General features: G+C 37.4%; 1 protein-coding gene across 2 annotated transcripts in view; it reads right to left on the reverse strand.

The window, feature by feature from the left end:
* DTWD2 (DTW domain containing 2) overlaps nucleotides 1–22,524 on the reverse strand; it is a 109,709-nt gene that overhangs the window by 67,580 nt on the left and 19,605 nt on the right. The window contains exons 2-4 of one of the 2 annotated variants that reach the window (XM_064595806.1): nucleotides 16,652–16,742; nucleotides 13,188–13,231; nucleotides 10,582–10,774 (exon numbers count right to left, since the gene is read on the reverse strand). In XM_064595806.1, coding sequence (XP_064451876.1) covers nucleotides 10,582–10,774; nucleotides 13,188–13,231; nucleotides 16,652–16,742 — 328 coding nt within the window. Of the gene's footprint in view, nucleotides 1–10,581; nucleotides 10,775–13,187; nucleotides 13,283–16,651; nucleotides 16,743–22,524 lie in introns of both variants that reach the window. The other variant, XM_064595805.1, reaches the window with a different exon arrangement.

Raw genomic sequence — 22,524 nt, forward strand, 5'->3', positions numbered from 1 at the left:
GTGGCTCAGATGGTTAAGCATCTGCCTTAGGCTCAGGTCATGATCCCAGAGTCCTGGGATCAAGCCCCGCATCAGGCTCCCTGCTCAGCGGGGAGTCTGCTTCTCCCTCTCCCTCTGCCATTCCCCCTACTTGTGCTCTCTGGCTTTATCTCTCTGTCAAATAAATAAAAAAAATCTTATAAAAAGAAAAAGACATAAGTAAGGTTGGCCCAGATATGGAGAAATTGAATCATTCAGACATTCATACATCACTAGAGGAAATATAAAATAGTGCATCTGCCTTGTAAAACAGTTTGGCAGTTCCTCAGAAAGTTAAAACAGAGTTACTAAATGACCAAACAATTCTACTCCCAGGTATAAAAAAGAACTGAAAAGAGGTAGACACACAAAAACCTACAGACAAATATTTATAACAGCATCATTCGGGGTGCCTGGGTGGCTCAGTCGGTTAAGCAGCTGCCTTCAGCTTAGGTCTTGATCCCAGGGTCCTGGGACCAAGCCCCGCATCGGGCTCCCTGCTCAGCAGAGGGCCTGCTTCTCCCTCTCCCTCTGCCTGCCGCTCTGCCTACTTGTGCTCTCTGTCAAATAAATAAAAATCTTAAAAAAAAAAAAAAAAAGCATCATCCACAAGAGCCAAAAAATGGAAACAAACCAAATGTCCATCAATGGATTAATGATAAACAAAATGTGGTATTCACACATACTGGAATATTACTCAGCCATAAAAAAAAGTGGAATACTGGGTGCCTGGGTGGCTCAGTTGGTTGGGCGACTGCCTTCAGCTCAGGTCATGATCCCGGAGTCCTGGGATTGAGTCCCATGTCGGGCTCCCAGCTCAGCGGGGAGCCTGCTTCTCCCTCTGACCCTCTCCCCTCTCATGCTGTTTCTCTGTCTCTCTCTCTTTCTCTCAAATAAATAAATAAAATCTTTAAAAAAAAAAAAGTGGAATACTGACATGTGCTACAACATGGATCAACTCTGAAACATCCGTGGCTCAGTCACAGAAGCCTGACACAAAGGCTACATACTGTATAATTCTATCTATAGAAAATATCCCAATAAGTAAATCTACAGAGACAACAAACAGAGCAGTGGGTTACCTGCGTTTGTGAATGGGGGAAGGAGGAAAGGCACTAACAATGGGTACAGAGCTTTTGGGGGGAAGGAACTATAAAACATGAAAATACTGTGGAATACGATAATGGTGACAGTTATATAACTTTGTATAAATACTAAAATCCACTGAATTGTACACTTTAAAGGCCTACCTTTAAAGGTTGTGAATTACATCTCAATTTTAAAATATCTAGCATGTGGGGCGCCTGGGTGGCTCAGTTGGTTAAGCGACTGCCTTCGGCTCAGGTCATGATCCTGGAGTCCCTGGATTGAGTCCCGCATCGGGCTCCCTGCTCGGCAGGGAGCCTGCTTCTCCCTCTGACCCTCCCGCCTCTCATGTGCTCTCTCTCTCTCTCTCTCATTCTGTCTCAAATAAATAAATAAAATCTTTTAAAAAAATAAATAAATAAAATAAAATGAAATAAAATATCTAGTACAGCAGTGCTTCTCAAACTTTAATATACAGAAGAATTACCTGGATATTTTGTTAAAATATTGATTCTGAGTAATTCTAAAATGGGACTTGATATTCTGCATTTCTAAGCAACTCCCCAGTCATGTCAATGCTGCTGGGCCATGAACCACACTCTGACAAGGAAGGCAGAGCCCGTCCTTCCACAGTCTGCTATTGTATACCTCCACCTGACTTACTCTACTTCAGAATAAAAATGTCTTACATTTTAGGCACTAAGTTAGACCAAATGATTTGTGATACAAAATCATAAATTTAGGTTATTTTTAAAATAAATTCAACACAAATTTTTTCTAATTAGCAAATTCTAGAGATAGCCTGATATGCTGAATTAGAATGCAGGAGAAGCAGATTACACTCCTGGTCCTCCCCATAACTGGCTGCAACTTTAGGAGAGTCATTTATTGCTGGCCTTTAGCTTCCTCCCTTCTGAAACGTTAAGAATTTATTAATCTTTAAGATTCCTTCTGGTTCAGGGGCGCCTGGGTGGCTCAATCGTTAAGCGTCTGTCTTCAGCTCAGGTCATGGTCCCAGGATCCTGGGATCGAGCCCCACATTGGGCTCCCTGCTCAGCCGGGAAAGCCTGCTTCTCCCCCTCCCACTCCTTCTGCTTGTGTTCCCTCTCTCACTGTCTCTCTCTCTGTGAAATAAATAAATAAAATCTTAAAAAAAAAAAAAAAGATTCCTCTGGTTCAAAAATTATATTATTACCTGCCAAGGGATTTGAGAATTTCTCCCAGGAAGACAAGTTAAGTTCACAGTTAAGAACTCAATGAGGAATAGGTGGAATTAAGGAGGCAATGAATTTCATGTAGATATTTCTTTTTATTATTTTTTTTAAGTAAACTCCAAGCCCAAAATGGGGTTTAAACTTACGACCCTGATTTCAAGAGTCATATGCTCTACCGACTGAGCCAGCCAGGCTCCCCTCATGAAGAGATTTCTGGTAATTTTCTTTAAATTATCCTTTCACATACAGCAAGATCATAGTTCCTATCAATTTATGTTCTATCACCTAGAATCATACACCCAACAGAAGCAAATTAACTCAAGTTCTATATATAAATACAATGCCACCTACAACCTTGGAGATAAGCCTCAGAACCCATGAGGAGAACACAACATCCCAACACATGAGCCAGAAGAGATCCAGAGGTCAAAAAAAATATGAGTGATATGCAAAGATTTAAAAAGTTCATCAATGACATTATAAACCTTTGGCATTCTGCATTTAACATTCAACTCCTCTTACTATGCCCCAAAGATCCGGGAGTTTCATGACATGAAATACTTACTTTGTTGTGGCAACAGTTTAAAGCATATTTATTGGAAGATAAAGTACAGAAGTCACTTAACAAAAAATAAGTAAAACACACTATTCAGAATCTATACCTCAAAGAGGCGGTATTGTGCCCTAGTTTTCCAGAACCTTTTACAAATTACTCTATGAAATTAAAAAAATGTTTCTTTTGAAAAGGAAAAGGGTATTAAAAAATAAGTCAACTCCCAATGCTTGTAATAGAAGTAAACAAACATGAAATTTTGGATAAAATTAAAAGATAATCTGAAGAAAACAAAAACACTAAACTTGAAAAGGTATCTGCACCCCCATGTTCACCACAACATTATTTACATTAGCCAAGATACAGAAACAATCTAAGGGTCCATAGATGGATGAAGGCATAAAGAAAATGTGATATGTATGTATGTGTGTGCATGTTTATACACACACATAGGTCCATATACACATACACACAGTGGATATTATTCAGCAATTAAAAAAAGGAAATCTTATCATTTGCAACAACATGGACGGACCTTGAGGGCATTATGCAAAGTGAAATAAGTCAGAGAAAGACAAACACCATATAACCTCACTTATAGGTGGAATCTAAAAAAAAATAAATAATAATTAAAAAAAACAAGCTCCTAGATACAGAGAAAAGATTGGTGGTTGCCAGAGGTGGAGGGGGTAGGAGAGGCGAAATGAGTGAAGTGGGTCAAAAGGTACAAACTTCCAGAAGGTAAGTCATGGGGATGTAATATACAGCATGGCAAAGATGGTTAATAATACCATACTGTACATCTGAAAGTGGCTAAGAGAATAGATCTTAAAAGTTCTCATCACAAGAAAGAAAACTATGTTGACAGATGTTAATTAGACTTAGATCCTTTTACAATAAACACAAATATCAAAGCATTATGTTGTACAGCTGAAACTAATATAATGTTATATATCAATTATATCTCAATTAAAAATTCAGAGGATAATGATGAATTTGAATTAGGCAATAGATTAGATATGTAACATAATCCAGTCCGTAATAGGTCTATGTAGACACAAGAAATAGCTTTCATGAAAATGTTTTAGTCCCTGGGTTCTCCCAACAGTGTTCTGCATATCAAGTGAGAAATTCAGCTTTAGTGGAAGGTTTAAAGACAGTAGAGCAAGGATATGCAAATAACTCACTGGAAATAAGTTTATGAAGAAAGGTGGGAGCCTCCACAAACACTTCCAGATTCACCTTGGATTTATTCCTACCAATGTCAAGAGTCTCCTGTGTAAAATTCCTCTGAGGGAAGAGATTCACTGCCAAATGGTCTGGATATATTAGAAATCCAGATTAAAAAGAGGCCAACTTAACAGGTTTGTATTACAATTCTTTTATTCCTCAGTTAAGTACAAAGTTTACATATGGTTATTCTCTTATTTGGGGAAAAAAGACTATTTTTTTTCTGTAAATACCTTGGATTTTAATGATTTTTTTTCTTTCTGCCATTTTTTCTTATGTATTTGCAGCAAAATTTTTATACTACTATAGAAACTGAATTGATCACCAAGAGTAACAGTTAAGACAACTTTATGCAAAAAGCAGGTGTGTGGGTATATGTGTATTGATGTGATGGTAAAAGAAAACTGACAAATTACATTTAGAAATAAAATCTAACTTAAACATTATTTATACATTTGGGAAACTTAGATAAGAACTGAACTTTCATTTACATTTTTGTTCTTCCCTCGGTGAAGAAGACCATAACAGAGAACTGTATTAAAATATTGCTCTACAGCACTAATTTTGAATGAACCAAGAAATATATAAACAAACATGCTTTTGCAAGTAAACAACTGATGTATAGTAGTCTGGGTATCTATGGGTTTTTGGTCTGCCCATCCTGCTTTTAAATAGTCCTGGTAACAACACCCCATGTCCTTGGTGAAATTTCCAGATTCGTGTGGTCCCCCCATCAATAGTAGTAACACCATCCCCGCCCCGCACCCCCCAACAATGGGACAATCCAGGATTCTGCCCTGGGAAGGAGAAATCATCTTTCTGTTAAGATGAATTAAGCCAAGAGGAAACTAATCTGCTGCTTCCTACAGATTTCTTCCAGTAGCACAGAAGAAGTCAGAAATCAAACCCAACACAGAGGGCAGCAAACCTCACAAACAGAGTGCTGCTTGAGGTCCAGCTTCCCAGGGACATGACCTGATACTTTCTTTTTTGTTCTGAGTTGGAGTTGGAGTTATGTCATTAATTACCCATGAGAAACTCATGTTACTTACAACTTAATTGTATTCACTTATTAAATCTGGGCCCCTAGGAAAGCCTAGTGTGTAATAAAACAAAAATTCTTTCCAGAAAAGCTGGGGAATAGTTACTAATTAAATAAAAATCATTACAGACAAATGGGAAACTTTTCGAGAATGGGAGAATATATTAAAAATAAGCAAACGTTTTTAGTGTTACAAAAGGTAGTTCAGAACTTAATATAAAATCACTACAATTATCAACATTTTATAGATCTCTAAAGATATGTGTAGTTACGTTTAAAAATCAATCCCCTCAGGACACCTGGGTGGCTCAGTTGGTTAAGCGTCTGCCTTCGGCTCAGATCGTGATCCGAGGGTCCTGGGATTGAGCCCCATGTAGGGCTCCCTGCTCTGCGGGGAGCCTGCTTCTCCCTCTCCCACTCCCCCTGCCTGTGTTCCCTTTCTCACTGTGTCTCTCTGTCAAATAAATAAATAAAATCTTCATATGATCTCACTGATATGAGGAATTCTTAATCTCAGGAAACAAACTGAGGGTTGCTGGAGTGGTTGGGGGGTGGGAGGGATGGGGTGGCTGGATGATAGATATTGGGGAGGGTATGTGCTATGGTGAGCACCATGAATTGTGTAAGACTGATGAATCACAGAACTGTACCCCTGAAACAAATAATACATTATATGTTTAAAAAAAAAAGAAGAAGAAGATAGTAGGAAGGGTAAAATGAAGGGGGGGAAATCGGAGAGGGAGACGAACCATGAGAGACTATGGACTCTGAGAAACAAACTGAGGGTTCTAAAGGGGAGGGGGGTGGGGGAATGGGTTAACCTGGTGATGGGTATTAAAGAGGGCATGTATTGAATGGAGCACTGGGTGTTATACGCAAACAATGAATCATGGAACACTGCATCAAAAACTAATTATGCAATGTATAATGATTAACATAATAAAAAATATATAAATAAATAAAAGAGAAAAAATAAATACATTAAAAAAAAGAAAGTTATACTAAGAAGAAATATTGCAGCCTTCTGTCCCTTTATTATTAAAGAAGGAACTCACCAATCTTAGTAAAGGAAAAGAATACACGGTAAAATCTTACAAAAATAGAAAAAAATGAGCTGACAAAGGTGAAAGAAACTGATCAAGATAAAAATCACAGATTAAGGAAATAATAAAGTACAACAGCCATTAAAACACTCTAAAGGCTAATACTTCTTCAGAGAAGTGTCTTTTCATATCTTCTGCCCACTTTTTGACTTGATTATTTGTTTTTTGGGTGTTGAGTTTGAGAAGTTCTCTATAGATCTTGGATACCAGCCCTTTATCTGTAGTGTCATTTGCAAAAATCTTCTCCCATTCTGTGGGTTGCCTCTTTGTTTTGTTGACTGTTTCCTTTGCTGTGCAGAAGCTTTTTATCTGGATGAAGTCCCAAAAGTTCATTTTTGCTTTTGTTTCACTAGCTTTTGGAGATGGATCTTGAAAGAAGTTGCTGTGGGCAATGTCAAAGAGGTTACTGCCTATGTTCTCCTCCAGGATTTTGATGGATTCCTGTCTCACATTGAGGTCTTTCATCCACTTTGAGTTTATCTTTGTGAATGGTGTTAGAGAATGGTCGAGTTTCATTCTTCTGCATGTGGCTGTCCAATTTTCCCAGCACCATTTATTGAAAAGACTGTCTTTTTTCCATTGCATGTTTTTTCCTGCTTTGTCGAAGATTATTTGACCATAGAGTTAGGGTCCATATCTGGGCTCTCTATTCTGTCTCATTGGTCTGTTTTTGTGCCAGTACCATGCTGTCTTGGTGATCACTGCTTTGTAATATAGCTTGAAATTGGGCAACGTGATGCCCCCAGCTTTGTTTTTCTTTTTCAACATCTCCTTGGCGATTCGGGGTCTTTTCTGATTCCATACAAATTTTAGGATTGTTTGTTCCAGCACTTTGAAAAATGTCATTGGAATTTTGATCGGGATGGCACTGAAGGTATAGATTGCTCTGGGTAGCGTAGACATTTTAACAATGTTTATTCTTCTGATCCATGAGCATGGAATATTTTTCCATCTTTTTGTGTCTTCTTCAATTTCTTTCATGAGTGTTCTGTAGTTCCTAGAGTATAGATCCTTTACCTCTTTGGTTAGGTTTATTCCGAGGCATCTTATGGGTTTTGGTGCTATTGTAAATGGAATCGTTTCTCTAATTTCTCTTTCTACAGTTGCTCTGTTAGCGTATAAGAAAGCAACTGATTTCTGTGCATTGATTTTGTATCCTGCCACATTACTGAATTGCTGTATGAGTTCTAGTAATTTGGGGGTGGAGTCTTTGGGTTTTCCACATAAAGTATCATGTCGTCTGCAAAAAGAGAAAGTTTGACTTCTTCTTTGCCAATTTGAATACCTTTTATTTCTTTTTGTTGTCTGATTGCTGTTGCTAGAACTTCTAGTAGTATGTTGAATAACAGTGGTGAGAGTGGGCACCCTTGACGTGTTCCTGATCTTAAGGGAAAGGCTCTCAGCTTTTCCCCATTAAGGATGATATCCGCTGTGGGTTTTTCATAGATGGATTTTATGAACTTGAGGAATGTTCCCTCTATCCCTATACTCTGAAGAGTTTTAATCAGGAAAGGATGTTGTATTTTGTCAAATGCTTTTTCTGCATCAATTGAGAGGACCATATGGTTCTTCTCCCTCCTCTTATTAATGTGTTCTATCACATTGATTGATTTGTGAATGCTGAACCACCCTTGCATCCCGGGGATAAATCCCACTTGGTCGTGGTGGATGATCCTTTTAATGTATTGTTGGATCCTATTAGATAGGATTTTGTTGAGGATTTTGGAATCCGTATTCATCAGGGATACTGGTCTGAAATTCTCCTTTTTGATGGGGTCTTTGCCTGGTTTGGGGATTAAGTTAATACTGGCCTCATAGAATGAGTTTCTGTTTCTATTTTTTGAAACAGCTTCAGTAGAATAGGTATTATTTCTTCTGTGAATGTTTGGTAGAATTCCCCAGGGAATAAGAACACATACAAATGGCTAACAGACACATGAAAAAATGTTCATCATCATTAGCCATCAGGGAAATTCAAATCAAAACCACACTGAGATAGCACCTTACACCAGTTAGAATGGCAAAAATGGACAGGGAAAGAAACAACAAATGTTGGAGAGGTTGTGGAGAAAGGGGAACCCTCTTACACTGTTGGTGGGAATTCAAGTTGGTACAGTCACTTTGGAAAACAGTGTGGAGGTGCCTCAAAAATTTAAAAATAGAGCTACCCTATGACCCAGCAATTGCACTCCTGGGTATTTACCCCAAAGACACAGATGTAGTGAAAAGAAGGGCCATAGGCACCCCAATGTTCATAGCAGCAGTGTCCGCAATAGCCAAACTGTGGAAAGAGCCGAGATGCCCTTCAACAGAAGAATGGATAAAGAAGATGTGGTCCATATATACAATATACAATGGAATATTACTCAGCCATCAGAAAGGATGAATACCCAACTTTTACATCAACATGGATGGGACTGGAGGAGATTATGCTAAGTGAAATAAGTCAAGCAGAGAAAGTCAATTATCATATGGTTTCACTTATTTGTGGAACATAAGGAATAGCATGGAGGACATTAGGAGAAGGAAGGAAAAATGAAGGGAGGGAAATCAGAGGGAGAGATGAACCATGTGAGACTATGAACTCTGAGAAACAAACAGGGTTTTAGAGGGGAGCGGGGTGGGAGGATGGGTTAGCCTGGTGATGGGTTTAAGGAGGGCACGTATTGCATGGAGCACTGGGTGTTATATGAAAACAATGGATCGTGGATCACCACATCAAAAACTAATGATGTATTGTATGGTGACTAACATAACATAATAAAATTTTTAAAAAATTAAAAAATAAAAATAAAAAAATAAAGGCTAATACTTTTAAAAGCTAAATAAAATAGAGAAACATCTTGTGAGTATGCTCACGGGGAAAAGAGCATGTGTGTGTGAGTGATTAGAGAGGACAAAGGATATAATTTAGAATAAATTAAAATAAGTATTTAAGAATATATTCAGGTATATGGCCACCAATTTGTTAACTCAGGTGAAAGGAGTAATTCCCCAAAAAAGATAAAAGTTACTTAAAAACTGAACCAAATAGAAAGAGAAAGGTTGAATAATTTCCGTAAGAGTTTGAAAGAAGGGTTTAAAAGTTATCATTTTTAAAAAGACCAGGAGCAATGAGAGACGATGGACTCTGAAAAACAAACTGAGGGTTCTAGAGGGGAGGGGGGTGGGAGGATGGGTTAGCCTGGTGGTGGGTATTGAGGAGGGCATATTCTGCATGGAGCACTGGGTGTTATGCACAAACAATGAATCATGGAACACTTCATCTAAAATTAATGATGTAATGTATGGAGATTAACATAAGAATAAAAAAAAAAAGTTGCAAAAAAAAAAAAAAGACCAGGAGCGGGTGGTTTCACCAATGAGTTCATTCTAATTTTTAAAAAGCAAGAATTTCAATATTATTTGAACTATTGCAGGCCATAGGAAAATATTAAAATCTCGCCCATTCATTTGGTGAAGTTAAGATTATCTTAGAACCCGGATGTGAGGGCGATCTGGCTGCGACATCTGTCACCCCATTGATCGCCAGGGTTGATTCGGCTGATCTGGCTGGCTAGGCGGGTGTCCCCTTCCTCCCTCACCGCTCCATGTGCGTCCCTCCCGAAGCTGTGCGCTCGGTCGAAGAGGACGACCTTCCCCCATAGAGGAGGACCGTTCTTCGGTCAAGGGTATACGAGTAGCTGCGCTCCCCTGCTAGAACCTCCAAACAAGCTCTCAAGATTATCTTAGAACCCAAACTTGATAACAAAAGTATAAAAAATACATAAATTATAATTCAATGGCCTCAAAAATTTCAGCAATTTATCAAAAGGATAATATAAAATGATCAAGTGGAGTTCTTTCAAAGAATACAAGAATGGCTCACTATAGGACATGTATCATCATCAACAAATTGAGGGATAATCTAATTATGATAATGAATGACAAAAAAAGTATTTCATAAAAATTCAGTCATTCCTAATACGAACTGGTAATTTAGTTACCAAATAGAAGTATTTAAATATAACACTTAACAAAAACATTAATACACACATAAATAATTAATCCTTAGACTCCAATGATTAAATGTCTGAGATACTCTTAATATAGCTGAATGCTTAAATTATGGTGAAGTTTGGTGGTATGAATTGAGAAAGATGAAGAGGTTTCAAACTTTCTACATACACATATCAAACGCACATACATGCATATACATATCTATGTGCACGCATTCACACACATAAATACCATCAAATCCATATATAAAAATGTATGTGAATCCCCTCACAGAAAATACATACAACATACATAATTACACATTTGTGCTTATTCTATGTTAAAATACTAGTTTACCTGTTTGGGGAGTCGGAACAAGGAATTCTTATAGAAAATATCCTTAGCCTGGCTCCATGTACCATCAATGATGATGATTGTGGAAGGATAAATAGGAGAATCTAATATAAATTCTTCCAAATTAGCAGCTTCAGCCCCTGGATATAATATTAATGTATCAGACTTCCGACAAACAGTTGAAAGTTCAGGATCTCTAAAAATTTTAAAAGAAAACCATCATTAGCTTGTGAGGGAAAAAAAGTTTAACTATTCTTAGCATAGTTCCTTTAGAAATACACATCAAAGCATTTTGGTACTGGAGATGTAAGAATGAATGAGACAGCCTCTGTCTGCAAGCAACAAAACAACCTTGAAGGGTTGAGCTAAAGAGTTAAAGCTAAAAGAGTCTACTGAAGACAATAAACAGCATCTTCTTCAAACTGATAAATGGCATCTACAAAAATTTACGTCAATATCATATTTTGCAATTTCCCTTGAGATTAGGATCAAGGTAAAAATGTCGGCTTTCAACACTCCTAATACACATCGTACTAAAGTTCCCAGTTATTGCAATAAAGCAAGAAAAATAAATAAAAGGCACAAAGATCAAAAATGACCTTATTAGCAGATGATAATGCTACTTCCATAGAAAGTTCTAGGGAAGCTACAAAACAATTTCAGTAAGTACCAAATGAATTTAGAAAGATACAGGGATGATACACAAGACCCAACTGTTTTCTTATATACTAGAGGTAAAAAATTGAAGGTAAGTATTTTTAAATTCCATTTACAAAGAATACCAAAAGCAGTAGGTTTCTTAACCATTCCTCCATGGTTATGTCATGTACTCTAAAAAAAGCTTAAATTATTATCATTCAATTGCCAGATTAATAATTAATTAATAATATTAATTAGCTTTAGCTTAAAAATCCATCAGTGAGGGCACCTGGGTGGCTCAGTTGGTTAAGCGACTGCCTTCAGCTCAGGTCATGATCCCACGGTCCTGGGATCGAGTCCCACATCGGGCTCCCTGCTCTGCGGGGAGCCTGCTTCTCCCTCTCCCACTCCCCCTGCTTGTGTTCCCTCTCTCGCTGTGTCTCTCTCTGTCAAATAAATAAATAAAATCTTAAAAAAAAAAAAAATCCATCAGTGAATAAAAATTTACTGAAAAAGTACTATATTAGGCTCCAAAGGAAAAAACTGAACTACTTAATATAATAGATTCAAAATGCGATGAGCTATTTGAAAATGCATCAAGTTTCTCATCCACAAACACACTTGTGGAGGGACTAGATAGCCAAATGTCAGGAATGACCCAGATAGTTTAGATACTCAACATTTTTGCAATGAAATAATCTGGATCCAAGCTGGCAGGTGGATCAAGTTTGGATATATCTGTATCCACCTATGAATTATATAGAGACTACATTCATTATAAAGAGACCCTATGTGAAAGAAATGCCACAATGTAAATGATATGGACACTCCCCACGTGAAGGGCTCTGGATCTCACGCACATTCCCAACAAAATGGCAAAATTCACAACAGCACCACCAAGCTCAGAGCAAATCTCATCTCCGAGGGCAAGGCAAAAGAAAACTGTGTATGAGAAAAGTGTTCCTAAACAATAGTTTCAGAGAAGGGAAAAAAATGATTTTTATAAAGTTCTAACACAATATCATTAATTTGAAACTAAATAATAAAGGAACCTAAAATAACAAAGGAAGGGAAAAGTTTGGTCAATTCCCTGGGCTTGGAGCTATTACTAGCCTTACTTAGCATTTTCGTAAGTGGATGAAAAAGAAATCTCTGTATTTTCAAAAGAAATTAAATTTTGCATATAAAAATATACTTAACTGTGCGGGTAAGACAAAATTAGTGAAGGCTTTGTGAATGGGCAGGAAAGCAAAAAAATATGCTTCAAAGATAAGAAAAGACTTGTAGAAAAATTTAAATATACACATAGTATATAATATCTATTTATGATAATGGGTTATGTACTAGAGTATGAAATAAGATCCAAGAACATTATAGAACTGTCAGTGAAGTTACCAACTAATGAGCTGCTACCTATAAAAATACTGGGTCTCATCAAAAAGCGTATTTTAAGTATGACAGGAGAAGGCATTCTATCCTTTAAAAAAATGTGATGTGCCTATAACAAGAATACTAAATATAGTACTAGTCACCATGCCTTAGGAAAGCCTTAATGAGCTAGAATTGGATAAATATGTGTTCATTTACATAAATGTATATCATATATAATTGTTAATTTAAAAAAAGAAAGAAGAAAAAACACAGCTAAATCTAATACAAGTACTCCACCATCTTGAAGGCAGTTTTAACAAAAATGAAAGAGTAAGTACATGCCTTTTAGCTCAACATACATTCCTATAGAATTGAGATAATCCCTCTGTTTATTACATTTTGGCCTGTGTTTTCTGAGGGTGTTTTTGTTCATGTTTTGATTTGTCCTGTATTATTTTGAAAAAGAAGGCAAAACAATTTTTTTTTTTACCTCTTCCAATATACCACGCGCTGGGCCTGATGGATAAGGTGAAGGAAACCATTTTTTAAAGATCTGTGTAGGTAAGACTTATTCTCAATTGCCCTAAAAGGTAATTTACCTTTCTTCACTGAAGCGACGACCAATCTTGACTTTACACTTGTCCTGGGGGAGGCATGCTGTTAATAGGGGAACTGTCCGCAACACTTTGTTTTCCTTTAATTAAAAAATTAATTAAAACATAGGTTTTCGTTTAGACAAACACACATTTAAAACTTTCATGATGAACATCTGAATCATTACATGATATATAACTTTCACAAGACTTTTATTACAGACCACAGTTTAATAAAAAGAGCTATAGTCTTTCTGATTTATCAGTATTAAACATAAATGCACATTTTCATTCTACTTGAGTGTGTTTAGAGGTTTACTGATCAAATGAGAAGATAACGTTAACCCAAATAATGGTTAAGATTATGAAAAATGAAATCTGTATTTAACTAAATTGAATCATTTATTCTGACAAATTTTATTTCCGTAGTAATTATATTTTGTAGTACGTCAACTTGAAGACAATTGCCTAAATCTTTATGTCCAGAAAAGAAGGAAGTGCTGAAAAAAACAAAGCCATGGGGCACATCAAAGTGACAGAGAAGCCAATCTTAAAGAGCTCCCCATGACCAAAATGGTACAATTTGAGTAACAAAGTAAGGAGCAAAGTATTTGGATTATGACCCAAAATACAAAATAAATAAATAGGAGAGAAGAGATAAATCTTCCTTATAGAAGAATTCCAAGTAGTAAACGTAAGTACTCAGTACTCCAGGAGGTGGAGCTTAATGTCTCCTACCCATCTGAATGTGGGCTGGATTTACGGCCTACTTCCAAACAATAATATGGAAAGGGAAAAATATAATAACCTTAAGAGCAGAGAAATCTGGTGACCATTCCTGTAAACTCCATTAACTATCATCAGTGTTTTTTTCCAACATCCGAGCTTCCAACACTGAAAACCACCTTTCCTGTCACAACAATTCTATCCTTTATCCTAGTATACCCAGCTAATTTGCTATTTTGCCAGAGCCTGCCTCTTCTCAGTTATTTTCGTCTACAGTGATCAGTCACTGTCTGGCTCTTCTCCACTGGCCCGACTGGAAATGTTAAGCCTGATCTAACAAGTGCCAGGAGCCCTCTCTAAGCAGTTCACCTACATAAAGACCCCTGTTACCTCTATTAGTTTATATAACATTGCTTTTATATATCCTCAGAGCAAATAATGTGACCACTTAGCACATTAATACACACAGCATATTAATACACAAGAGTGATGTTTCATATGAATTTACTAAAGTAATGAAAAATAAGTTTATAATAACATTACATTATAAACTTATGTTTATAACAGAAACAAAAAGTATGGTAGTAACAGTATTCAACACACACACAAATATGCCCTTTGGGGACATTTTTGTGTTAACCTCTTTTGTCCTAGGTCTCTGAAGTGTTGATTAAAATAATATGAAAAGGTAAATCTAGAAACGCCGAGAGTAGTTAAATTCTTCTATCTAAAAGTTGGAAAACGAAATAGGAGAGTCAGAATTTGTTGGGATTTGCAACTACAAAGAACATGTAGCAAGCTGGAGCTGTGAGGAGCCTGAAACCAATCTGGAGCAGCTCCTACAACGAACGGGATGAGGAGAGGCGAAGTGAGAGGTTTAAGACATTTTCCAGTATGTCCTCCTGTTTTCTTCCCTCCTTACTATAGCTATGATACTATGACACACAGTACTTAAACTACTCTCCAAACTTCTACCAACATACGTATATATGTCAAATTAAATAACGCAGTGCCAGAAGATTTATAATGTTCCCAGAAACACTCCCCACTACCATTTCCTAAAGCCAATCACTTTAATTTTTTCAGCTATTTCTTCTAGTGGTTATCTCCGTATTTGTACAAAACATGTGTCTTACTATTTCTTGATTTATCAATTTTAAATATTTTTTACAAAGTACCATTTATCATCATCATCATAGCTGACTCTAATGTACATAATTCTAAGTACATTATAGATAGATGGATAGAGAGATAGACGGATTCATTTACTGCTCACAATAAACCAGTAAAGCAGTGTATCTTTTATCATGTCCATTTTCCTAATGATGAAACTAAAGCACAGAGAGGTTAATTAACTTGCCCAGGGTTACAGTTAACAGAACTATTAAGGCTTTAAATTCAAGTAATCTGGCTCCAGAGCCCTTACTCTTAGCTAATGCACTATATAACCACAGCCTCTTATAATAAATGAGGATTTACCTTTCTTCCATCACTCCTTACCATCACATCTCTCATATTTTTAATTAAATCAATAAACAGTGCTTACATCACTATGGCTACATTAACACTGTTCACAAATAAAGGCCACACGGTTTCACAGAACATTTCTTCCTTATAGATATTTTTGTTACTTTTTTTTTTTTTAAGATTTATTTATTTATTTGAGAGACTGAGAATTAGAGAGCGAGAGAGAGAGAACATGAGAGGGGGGGAGGGTCAGAGGGAGAAGCAGGGTCCCCGTCGAGCAGGGAGCCCGATGCGGGACCCGATCCCAGGACCCCGGGATCATGACCTGAGCCAAAGGCAGTCGCCCAACCAACTGAGCCACCCAGGTGCCCTGTTACTTTTGAGATAACTGTTTTATTTTATTCTTAAGCTTTTGAGATAACTGTTTTATTTTTAAGTACTTTTTTAGATACTGATACCTACTCTTTAAAATGCTCCATCCTATCACCTCCATATCATCTACTCCACCAAATCATCTTTTCCCAAAGCCTCCTCCTAAGCCTATCTAAATGGTCTTCAATCACTTTTTAGGGGGAGTCATCAAACTGGAACGCTCTATTACAGTTCTATATATTTGCTCTATTCATTAAAGGAATAAAACTTTATTTTATACGGGCGCCTGGGTGGCTCAGTTGGTTAAGCGACTGCCTTCGGCTCAGGTCATGATCCTGGAGTCCCTGGATCGAGTCCCACATCAGGCTCCCTGCTCGGCAGGGAATCTGCTTTGCCCTCTGACCCTATCCCCTCTCATGTGTTCTCTCTCATTCTCTCTCTCTCAAATAAATAAATAAAATCTTTAAAAAAAAAAAAACAACTTTATTTTATACGTTCTTTTTATAAAACTGAAATACTGACAGTTACTTCTACTTCAACAAAAAACATTAAGAAATATAAGCTATGATCAAAATTTAAAAAGCAATGATTTTCTTAGTTCTTCACTCACAAAATTTCATTTTTTCTTCACACAAAATTGTTGATGTTCCAAATTTCTATACTATTCAGTTACCATTTTTATGAAATAATACGGTTTTATGAAATAACAATTTTTATGTCTCTATAGCATACGACACGACACTATAATACATAAAAGAAACTTTTTTCCCAAAGACAAAGCATTTATCATCAATTTATTTTCAGAAATGTTAAAAAGCTGGAAGGCATGAGTATGTTCATCAGTGTGTTTCCTCTTACATACTAATAATATTCTATTTGAAATTATGAATTTTACAAAATCTTACCTCTGCTGGATGCTGAATTATGTACAAATGAGTAGAGATGTGCAGAGGATGCAATGGTAGAAATGGACACAAACATACTTTCTGAGGCCGGCTGAAGAGCAGAAAAAAAAAAAGAAAATCTGTAAATGTTTAAAATACAGTGATATATAACAATAACCTAAAACTTGAACATAATCCCTCTTCTTTATGTAAAGAGATTTGCTGAAGATGCATTCTTTTAAAATGAAACACCAAGAATGAATTTAATCAATTACACTTTAGAAATGAGAATTTGGAGCAATGCCTGGGTGGCTCAGTTGGTTAAGCACCTGCCTTCTGCTCAGGTCATGATCCCAGGGTCCTGGGATCGGGTCCCGAATCGGGCTCCCTGCTCATTAGGGAGCCTGCTTCTCCCTCTGCCTGCCGCTCCCCCTGCTTGTGCTCTCTCTCTCTCTCTCTCTCTCTGACAAGTAAATAAATAAAAAAAATATTTTTAAAAAAAGAAATGAGAATTTGGAAAAGGATTCAAGTAAATTCTGTACCATCTATATAGGTCAAAGGACCTCAAAAAATCCTGTCTTAGTTATCATTAGTGAAGAATAATCATAAGCCACCATCATGGTCTTTTTATTCATGAAGCAACACTTCTACTAACTGGCATTCCAAATCAAGAATAGATCCGATATCAAAGAGAAACCTGGCAACTCTTCTAAATCATCTGATATTGGAAGGAACAATATGATAAAATATAAGACTATAATTACCACCTAGAAGAGAGTTCTAATCAAACTTGCCAATCAATCAACACAAAGAGCTTACTATCGTAAAAAGAAACCCAAATGGGCCACCAGATTATATTTAGCTAAAACTGTATCCACAGAACGTCTGTCTTATCCATTTATTTTCCCTTTTGTTATTGTTCATTTTGTTTTTGTTGTACTTACTTTTTAGTGCTTTACTATTGTTTCAGTAACACTTATGACTCATTATAAAATTCAAATGGAGTAAAGTATGTATTTCCATCTCAGTCCTCCAAACTAGGGGATTCTCTTCCTTAGGGACAACCAATGACCAGTTCCTTGTGTGTCTTTCCAAATGTATTATAGAAATATACATGGATCTCCTACCATTAAATCCCATATTTGATATGTGTGTTTATAATATGAAATTCACCAAGCAGCCAGGTATCATGGGAGTAAATTTTCATGACAGATCACTGCTGCAGGTAGACATTACATGCTATTACAACAGTATACAAATGAATGCTACATTAAAGGGAATTCCCAACAGCATACTGTTACTGCTACAAAACTGAATGCTATCAACTCCTTCCTCAGTTTAACTTATGTAGAGTTATAGCCTGAGGTAAGAAATGATTACATTAATAAAGCACAGAGTGTGAGGAAATTGGTTCAATTGTATCTACCACCTCATTCTGTAAGAAACTGTCAAACCTATGTTAAAAATATATATTAAAAAAATGGATATCACCTTAAATGTCTGTAAATTGTATGACAGGCTATGAAAGAATGCAAAAAAAACCATCAAACACCCCATAAAGGAAACATCCACATATCAGGAAAGTCAAAGAACTGCAAAATCCAGTCAAGTAAACAAGCTAAGTAGATACTGCAAATTTTTGTGGGCAGAAAACCACTAAGTAAAATGAACCCTGCAAATAACATCTTTAGTTCATCACACATATAGCGATTATAAAAGTCCTCAGTATGATACTTGAGATAGTGCAAAGAACTGCTCTGGATTTTGGTAGCTCTGGTTTTCATGTCTGACCAAAACTGCTATTCAAAAAAGGAAAAAAAAAAAAATCAGTTACCTGGAATCGTAGTTTCCTTCCTGGGAACACATCTTTGAACTTTAGGAAGATTTAGTATTAACCAGTTTGGAGAGTTCCACTTCTGGGATGACAGGGAACGTGCTTCACAGACCCAGAGTCCAGTGAAATAAGCAAAGCTGACAAAAGCTATTTTAAAAAACAATCACTGATAAATAGAGCTACCCTAGGATCCAGCGATCACACTACTGGGTAGTTTCCCAAAGAATACAAGAACACCTACTTCATAGGGATACATGCACCCCTATTTTATAGCAGCATCTTTACAATAGCCAAATCATGAAAGCAGCCCAAGTGTCCATGGACTGATGAATGGATAAAGAAGAGGTGGTATATATATACAATGGAATATTACTCAGCAGTAAAAAGAATGAAATCTTGCCATTTGCAACAACATGGATGGAGCTAGAGAGTATAATGCTAAACAAAATAAGTCAGACAGAGAAAGACAAATACCATATGATTTCACTATTATGTGGAATTTGAGAAACAAAACAAAGGGGGAAAAAAAGAGAGAGAGGCAAACCAAGAAACAGACTTAACTATAGAGGACAAACTGATGGTTGCCAGAGGGGAGGTGAGTGGGGGGAATGGGGGAAATAGGTGATGGGGATTAAAGAGAGCACTTAGGATGAGCATGAATGAGCACCAAGTGATGTATGGAATTCTTGAATCACTGTATCATACACTTAAAAGTAATATAATACTGAATGTTAACTAACTAGAATGAAAATTAGAAGTTTAAAACAAACAAAACCAATCACTGAAGAAAGTCTCTGGAAACTGCCCTAGGGGCATATTCAAAGGAAGAAACATTATTCAAGAAAATCTACTAAAAGTTGGTACTGGGACAGTTTGTGGCATCTGAGCCATAACCGATTTCCTACTTTGCCCCAGCTCAAGTTGACAAACTCCACTTCTGGTAGGTGAGCTCCATCTCTGCCCTTAATCAAGGCGTACCCTGTATGTCACAAAAAAGGCAGGCCACCAGCATTTCTCATCCCCTCCAACTCCAAGCAGAAGAGGCTACATTCCTGGTGAGGGCGACCAAGAGAGCAGAGGTGGCCTTCCTCCACACAGCCTCCACCTATAAAACAGAAGCTTGACCACCGTGCAGGAGGCTGGCTGGCGACGCTGGAGCCCCAAGAGCGGTCAACCTAGTTTGCTCACAGGACAAAAGTTCTACACCAGAAGCAACCCTGTGCCCAGAACAGTGGCTAGGAGACTTTGCCCAAGAGAGGCAGGCTGTAAGAAAAGAGAGCTCTGAAGCTCTTCCCAAAGGAACCAAATCCATTTGAAACAGAGTGTGAGCAAGTTCAAGCCTAAGGGTGCTCTCAAAGATAATGACTCCCCCCGTTTTTAAAATATATATATATATTTTATTTACTTATTTGACAGAGAGCATGCACAAGCAGGGGGAGCGGCAGGCAGAGGGAGAAGCAGGCTCCCCGCTGAGCAGGGAGCCCGATGCTGGGCTCCATCCCAGGACCCAGCTTAACCAACTGAGCCACCCAGGTGCCCAGATAATAACTCCTCTCAATGAAGACCAGCAAGCTATATGATAAACCAGCTAGATCATCAGAAAGACCAAGAAGAGCACACCTGCCGTCAGAGCAAACCTCAGAATGGCCTCAAAAACCACCCCTGGATCAGACTGTTGAGAAATTTACAGCCCGGGCACTGTATGGAAATGATAGAGGACAATCAGCTGGTAATTAGTGGAGCCTAACAAGCAGGATGTGATACCAAAAGAAGAAGGCAGCTTCAGAAAAAGATCTGGAAAAGTGAACTTCAAAGAGAATCCTGCTAAAACCTTTGTGAGAGTGGTGATGTTTGCACAACTCAGCTAATATAACGAAAACCTCTGACTTGTATACCTTAAAAGAATGAATGTCATGGTATGTGAATCATATCTTAATACAGCTGTTATTTTTAAAAATGTGAAATTGCAGTAGAAAAAGAATGTTCAACCTAATTAGCAGGAGAGAGGCGTTTTGTTACTATTGGCATTATCTGGAGGTGGCCTTCCTTCCCTACAGTGTAAGCTGCAGGAGGGCGAAGACTTGGCCTTTTCACTTTTCACCCCAGCACCTAGCACAGTAAGCTATCGATAAATACTGAATACTTGAACGAATACCTTTGCATTCCTTCTTGCCTCCACCTCGGGATGCCTTCCTCCTCCTACACAATTTCTTATCCTATCCCTTCATTTTCTAACATCAAATATTGATCTCTCCTTCATTTCTTCTCTAATACTTAAGCAATTAGTTTGTATCATAAATGAAATTCAGAATCTCAGATCTCCCTTTGCTGTAATTTGTGATCATTCTGGTAAGCAGTAGTACATAACAGGCAAAAATATTTACTGAAGAAAATATTTTTTAAAAAAACAGCATTTTATGTGTAAATACCATAACTATGATTTAAGCTAAAACTAATTGTTTTGGCTTCTACTTTGACAGGCTCATAAAACATCATTACCTATTTATTTTAAAGCATGTCCCCTTTATTAAACTAATTCTAATTCCAATTAGCTCAAACTAATAAAACTAGAGTTCTTTAAAACACTTTGCATTCCAATTGATCAACTTTATGTTTAGCAAGTTACTTTATAATATAAATTTGTGCTTATTTGTTACTTTTTTTTTTTAAAGATTTTATTTATTTATTCATGAGAGACAGAGAGAGAGAGAGGCAGAGGGAGAAGCAGACTCCCCGCAGAGCAGGGAGCCCGACGCGGGGCTCGATCCCAGGACCCTGGGATCATGACCTGAGCCGAAGGCAGACGCTTAACCCTCTGAGCCACCCAGGCGCCCTATTTGTTACTTTAATGGCAATTTTGCCCATAATTTCCTCCTCTGCCATGGTCTACACATACTGCAGTGGTGCCTAGCTGTCCAAGGGTTAAACCATCTCTTACCAAACCATTGGATAAGTAGCAGTACCTGTTCTCCTTCTAAAACCTCTTCCAAGGGGCACCTGGGTGGCTCAGTTGGTTAAGCGACTGCCTTCAGCTCAGGTCATGATCCTGGAGTCCCGGGATCGAGTCCCACATCGGGCTCCCTGCTCGGCGGGGGGTCTGCTTCTCCCTCTGATCCTCTTCCCTCTCGTGCTCTCTGTCCCTCATTCTCTCTCTCAAATAAATAAATAAAATCTTAAAAAAAAAAAAAAAAAAAAAACCTCTTCCAAAAAACAAAAAAGTCTCCCTACAACCAAACTTAACTCCAGAAGGTTTAAATATTTCAAATTGATAATGGACTAAATAATTTATAAATTCAACAAATTTCTCTTCAAATATTTACTATACACCTAACTATGTGCCAGACATTAGGCACTTGGGATAATGAAACGGACAAAATTCCTGCCCTCATGGAGCTTATTTGTTCTGTCTGTGCCAGAAGGAATTTTTTAAAAGTTCCTTGCTTCCTATGAACTATTACAGCTGATAGGAAAATAGATACCAAATAACTACACATCAAAATTGACTATTTATAATAGTAAACATTCATTTTGAAATAAAAATAAAGGGGTGCCTGGGGCTCCAGGGTGGCTCAGTCGTTAAGCATCTGTCTTCGGCTCAGGTCATGATCCCAGGGTCCTGGGATCGAGCCCCGCATCGGGCTCCCTGCTCAGCGGGAAGCCTGCTTCTCCCTCTCCCTCTACCCCTCCCCAGCACTCATGCACTCTCTCTCACTCTCTCTCTCTCTTAAATAATAAATAAATAAATAATAAAATCTTAAAAAAAAAAAATCCAAAGGATGCCTGGCTGACTCAGTACAGCATGCAACTCTTAACCTCCGGGTTATGAGTTCAAGCCCCATATTGGGTAGAGAGATTACTTAAAAGGTAAAATCTTAAAAAATAAATAAATAAAATAAAAACCAAGCTACTTCTAGAATTTATGTAGATCTGAAGAACAAATATTAATATCTGAAGAAATATCAACTGGTCAGTTGGGTATAGGCTTAGGGAATAACTATTAAGATATGTCACTGACAAGGTCATTCATTATCTTGCTATGTGATCTTGAGCACATCACAGG

The sequence above is a fragment of the Mirounga angustirostris genome, unplaced genomic scaffold (genome assembly GCF_029215605.1).
Source record: "Mirounga angustirostris isolate CCGP_5_RB_7025 unplaced genomic scaffold, mMirAng1.0.hap1 SCAF_7, whole genome shotgun sequence".
Taxonomy (NCBI): Eukaryota; Metazoa; Chordata; class Mammalia; order Carnivora; family Phocidae; genus Mirounga; species Mirounga angustirostris.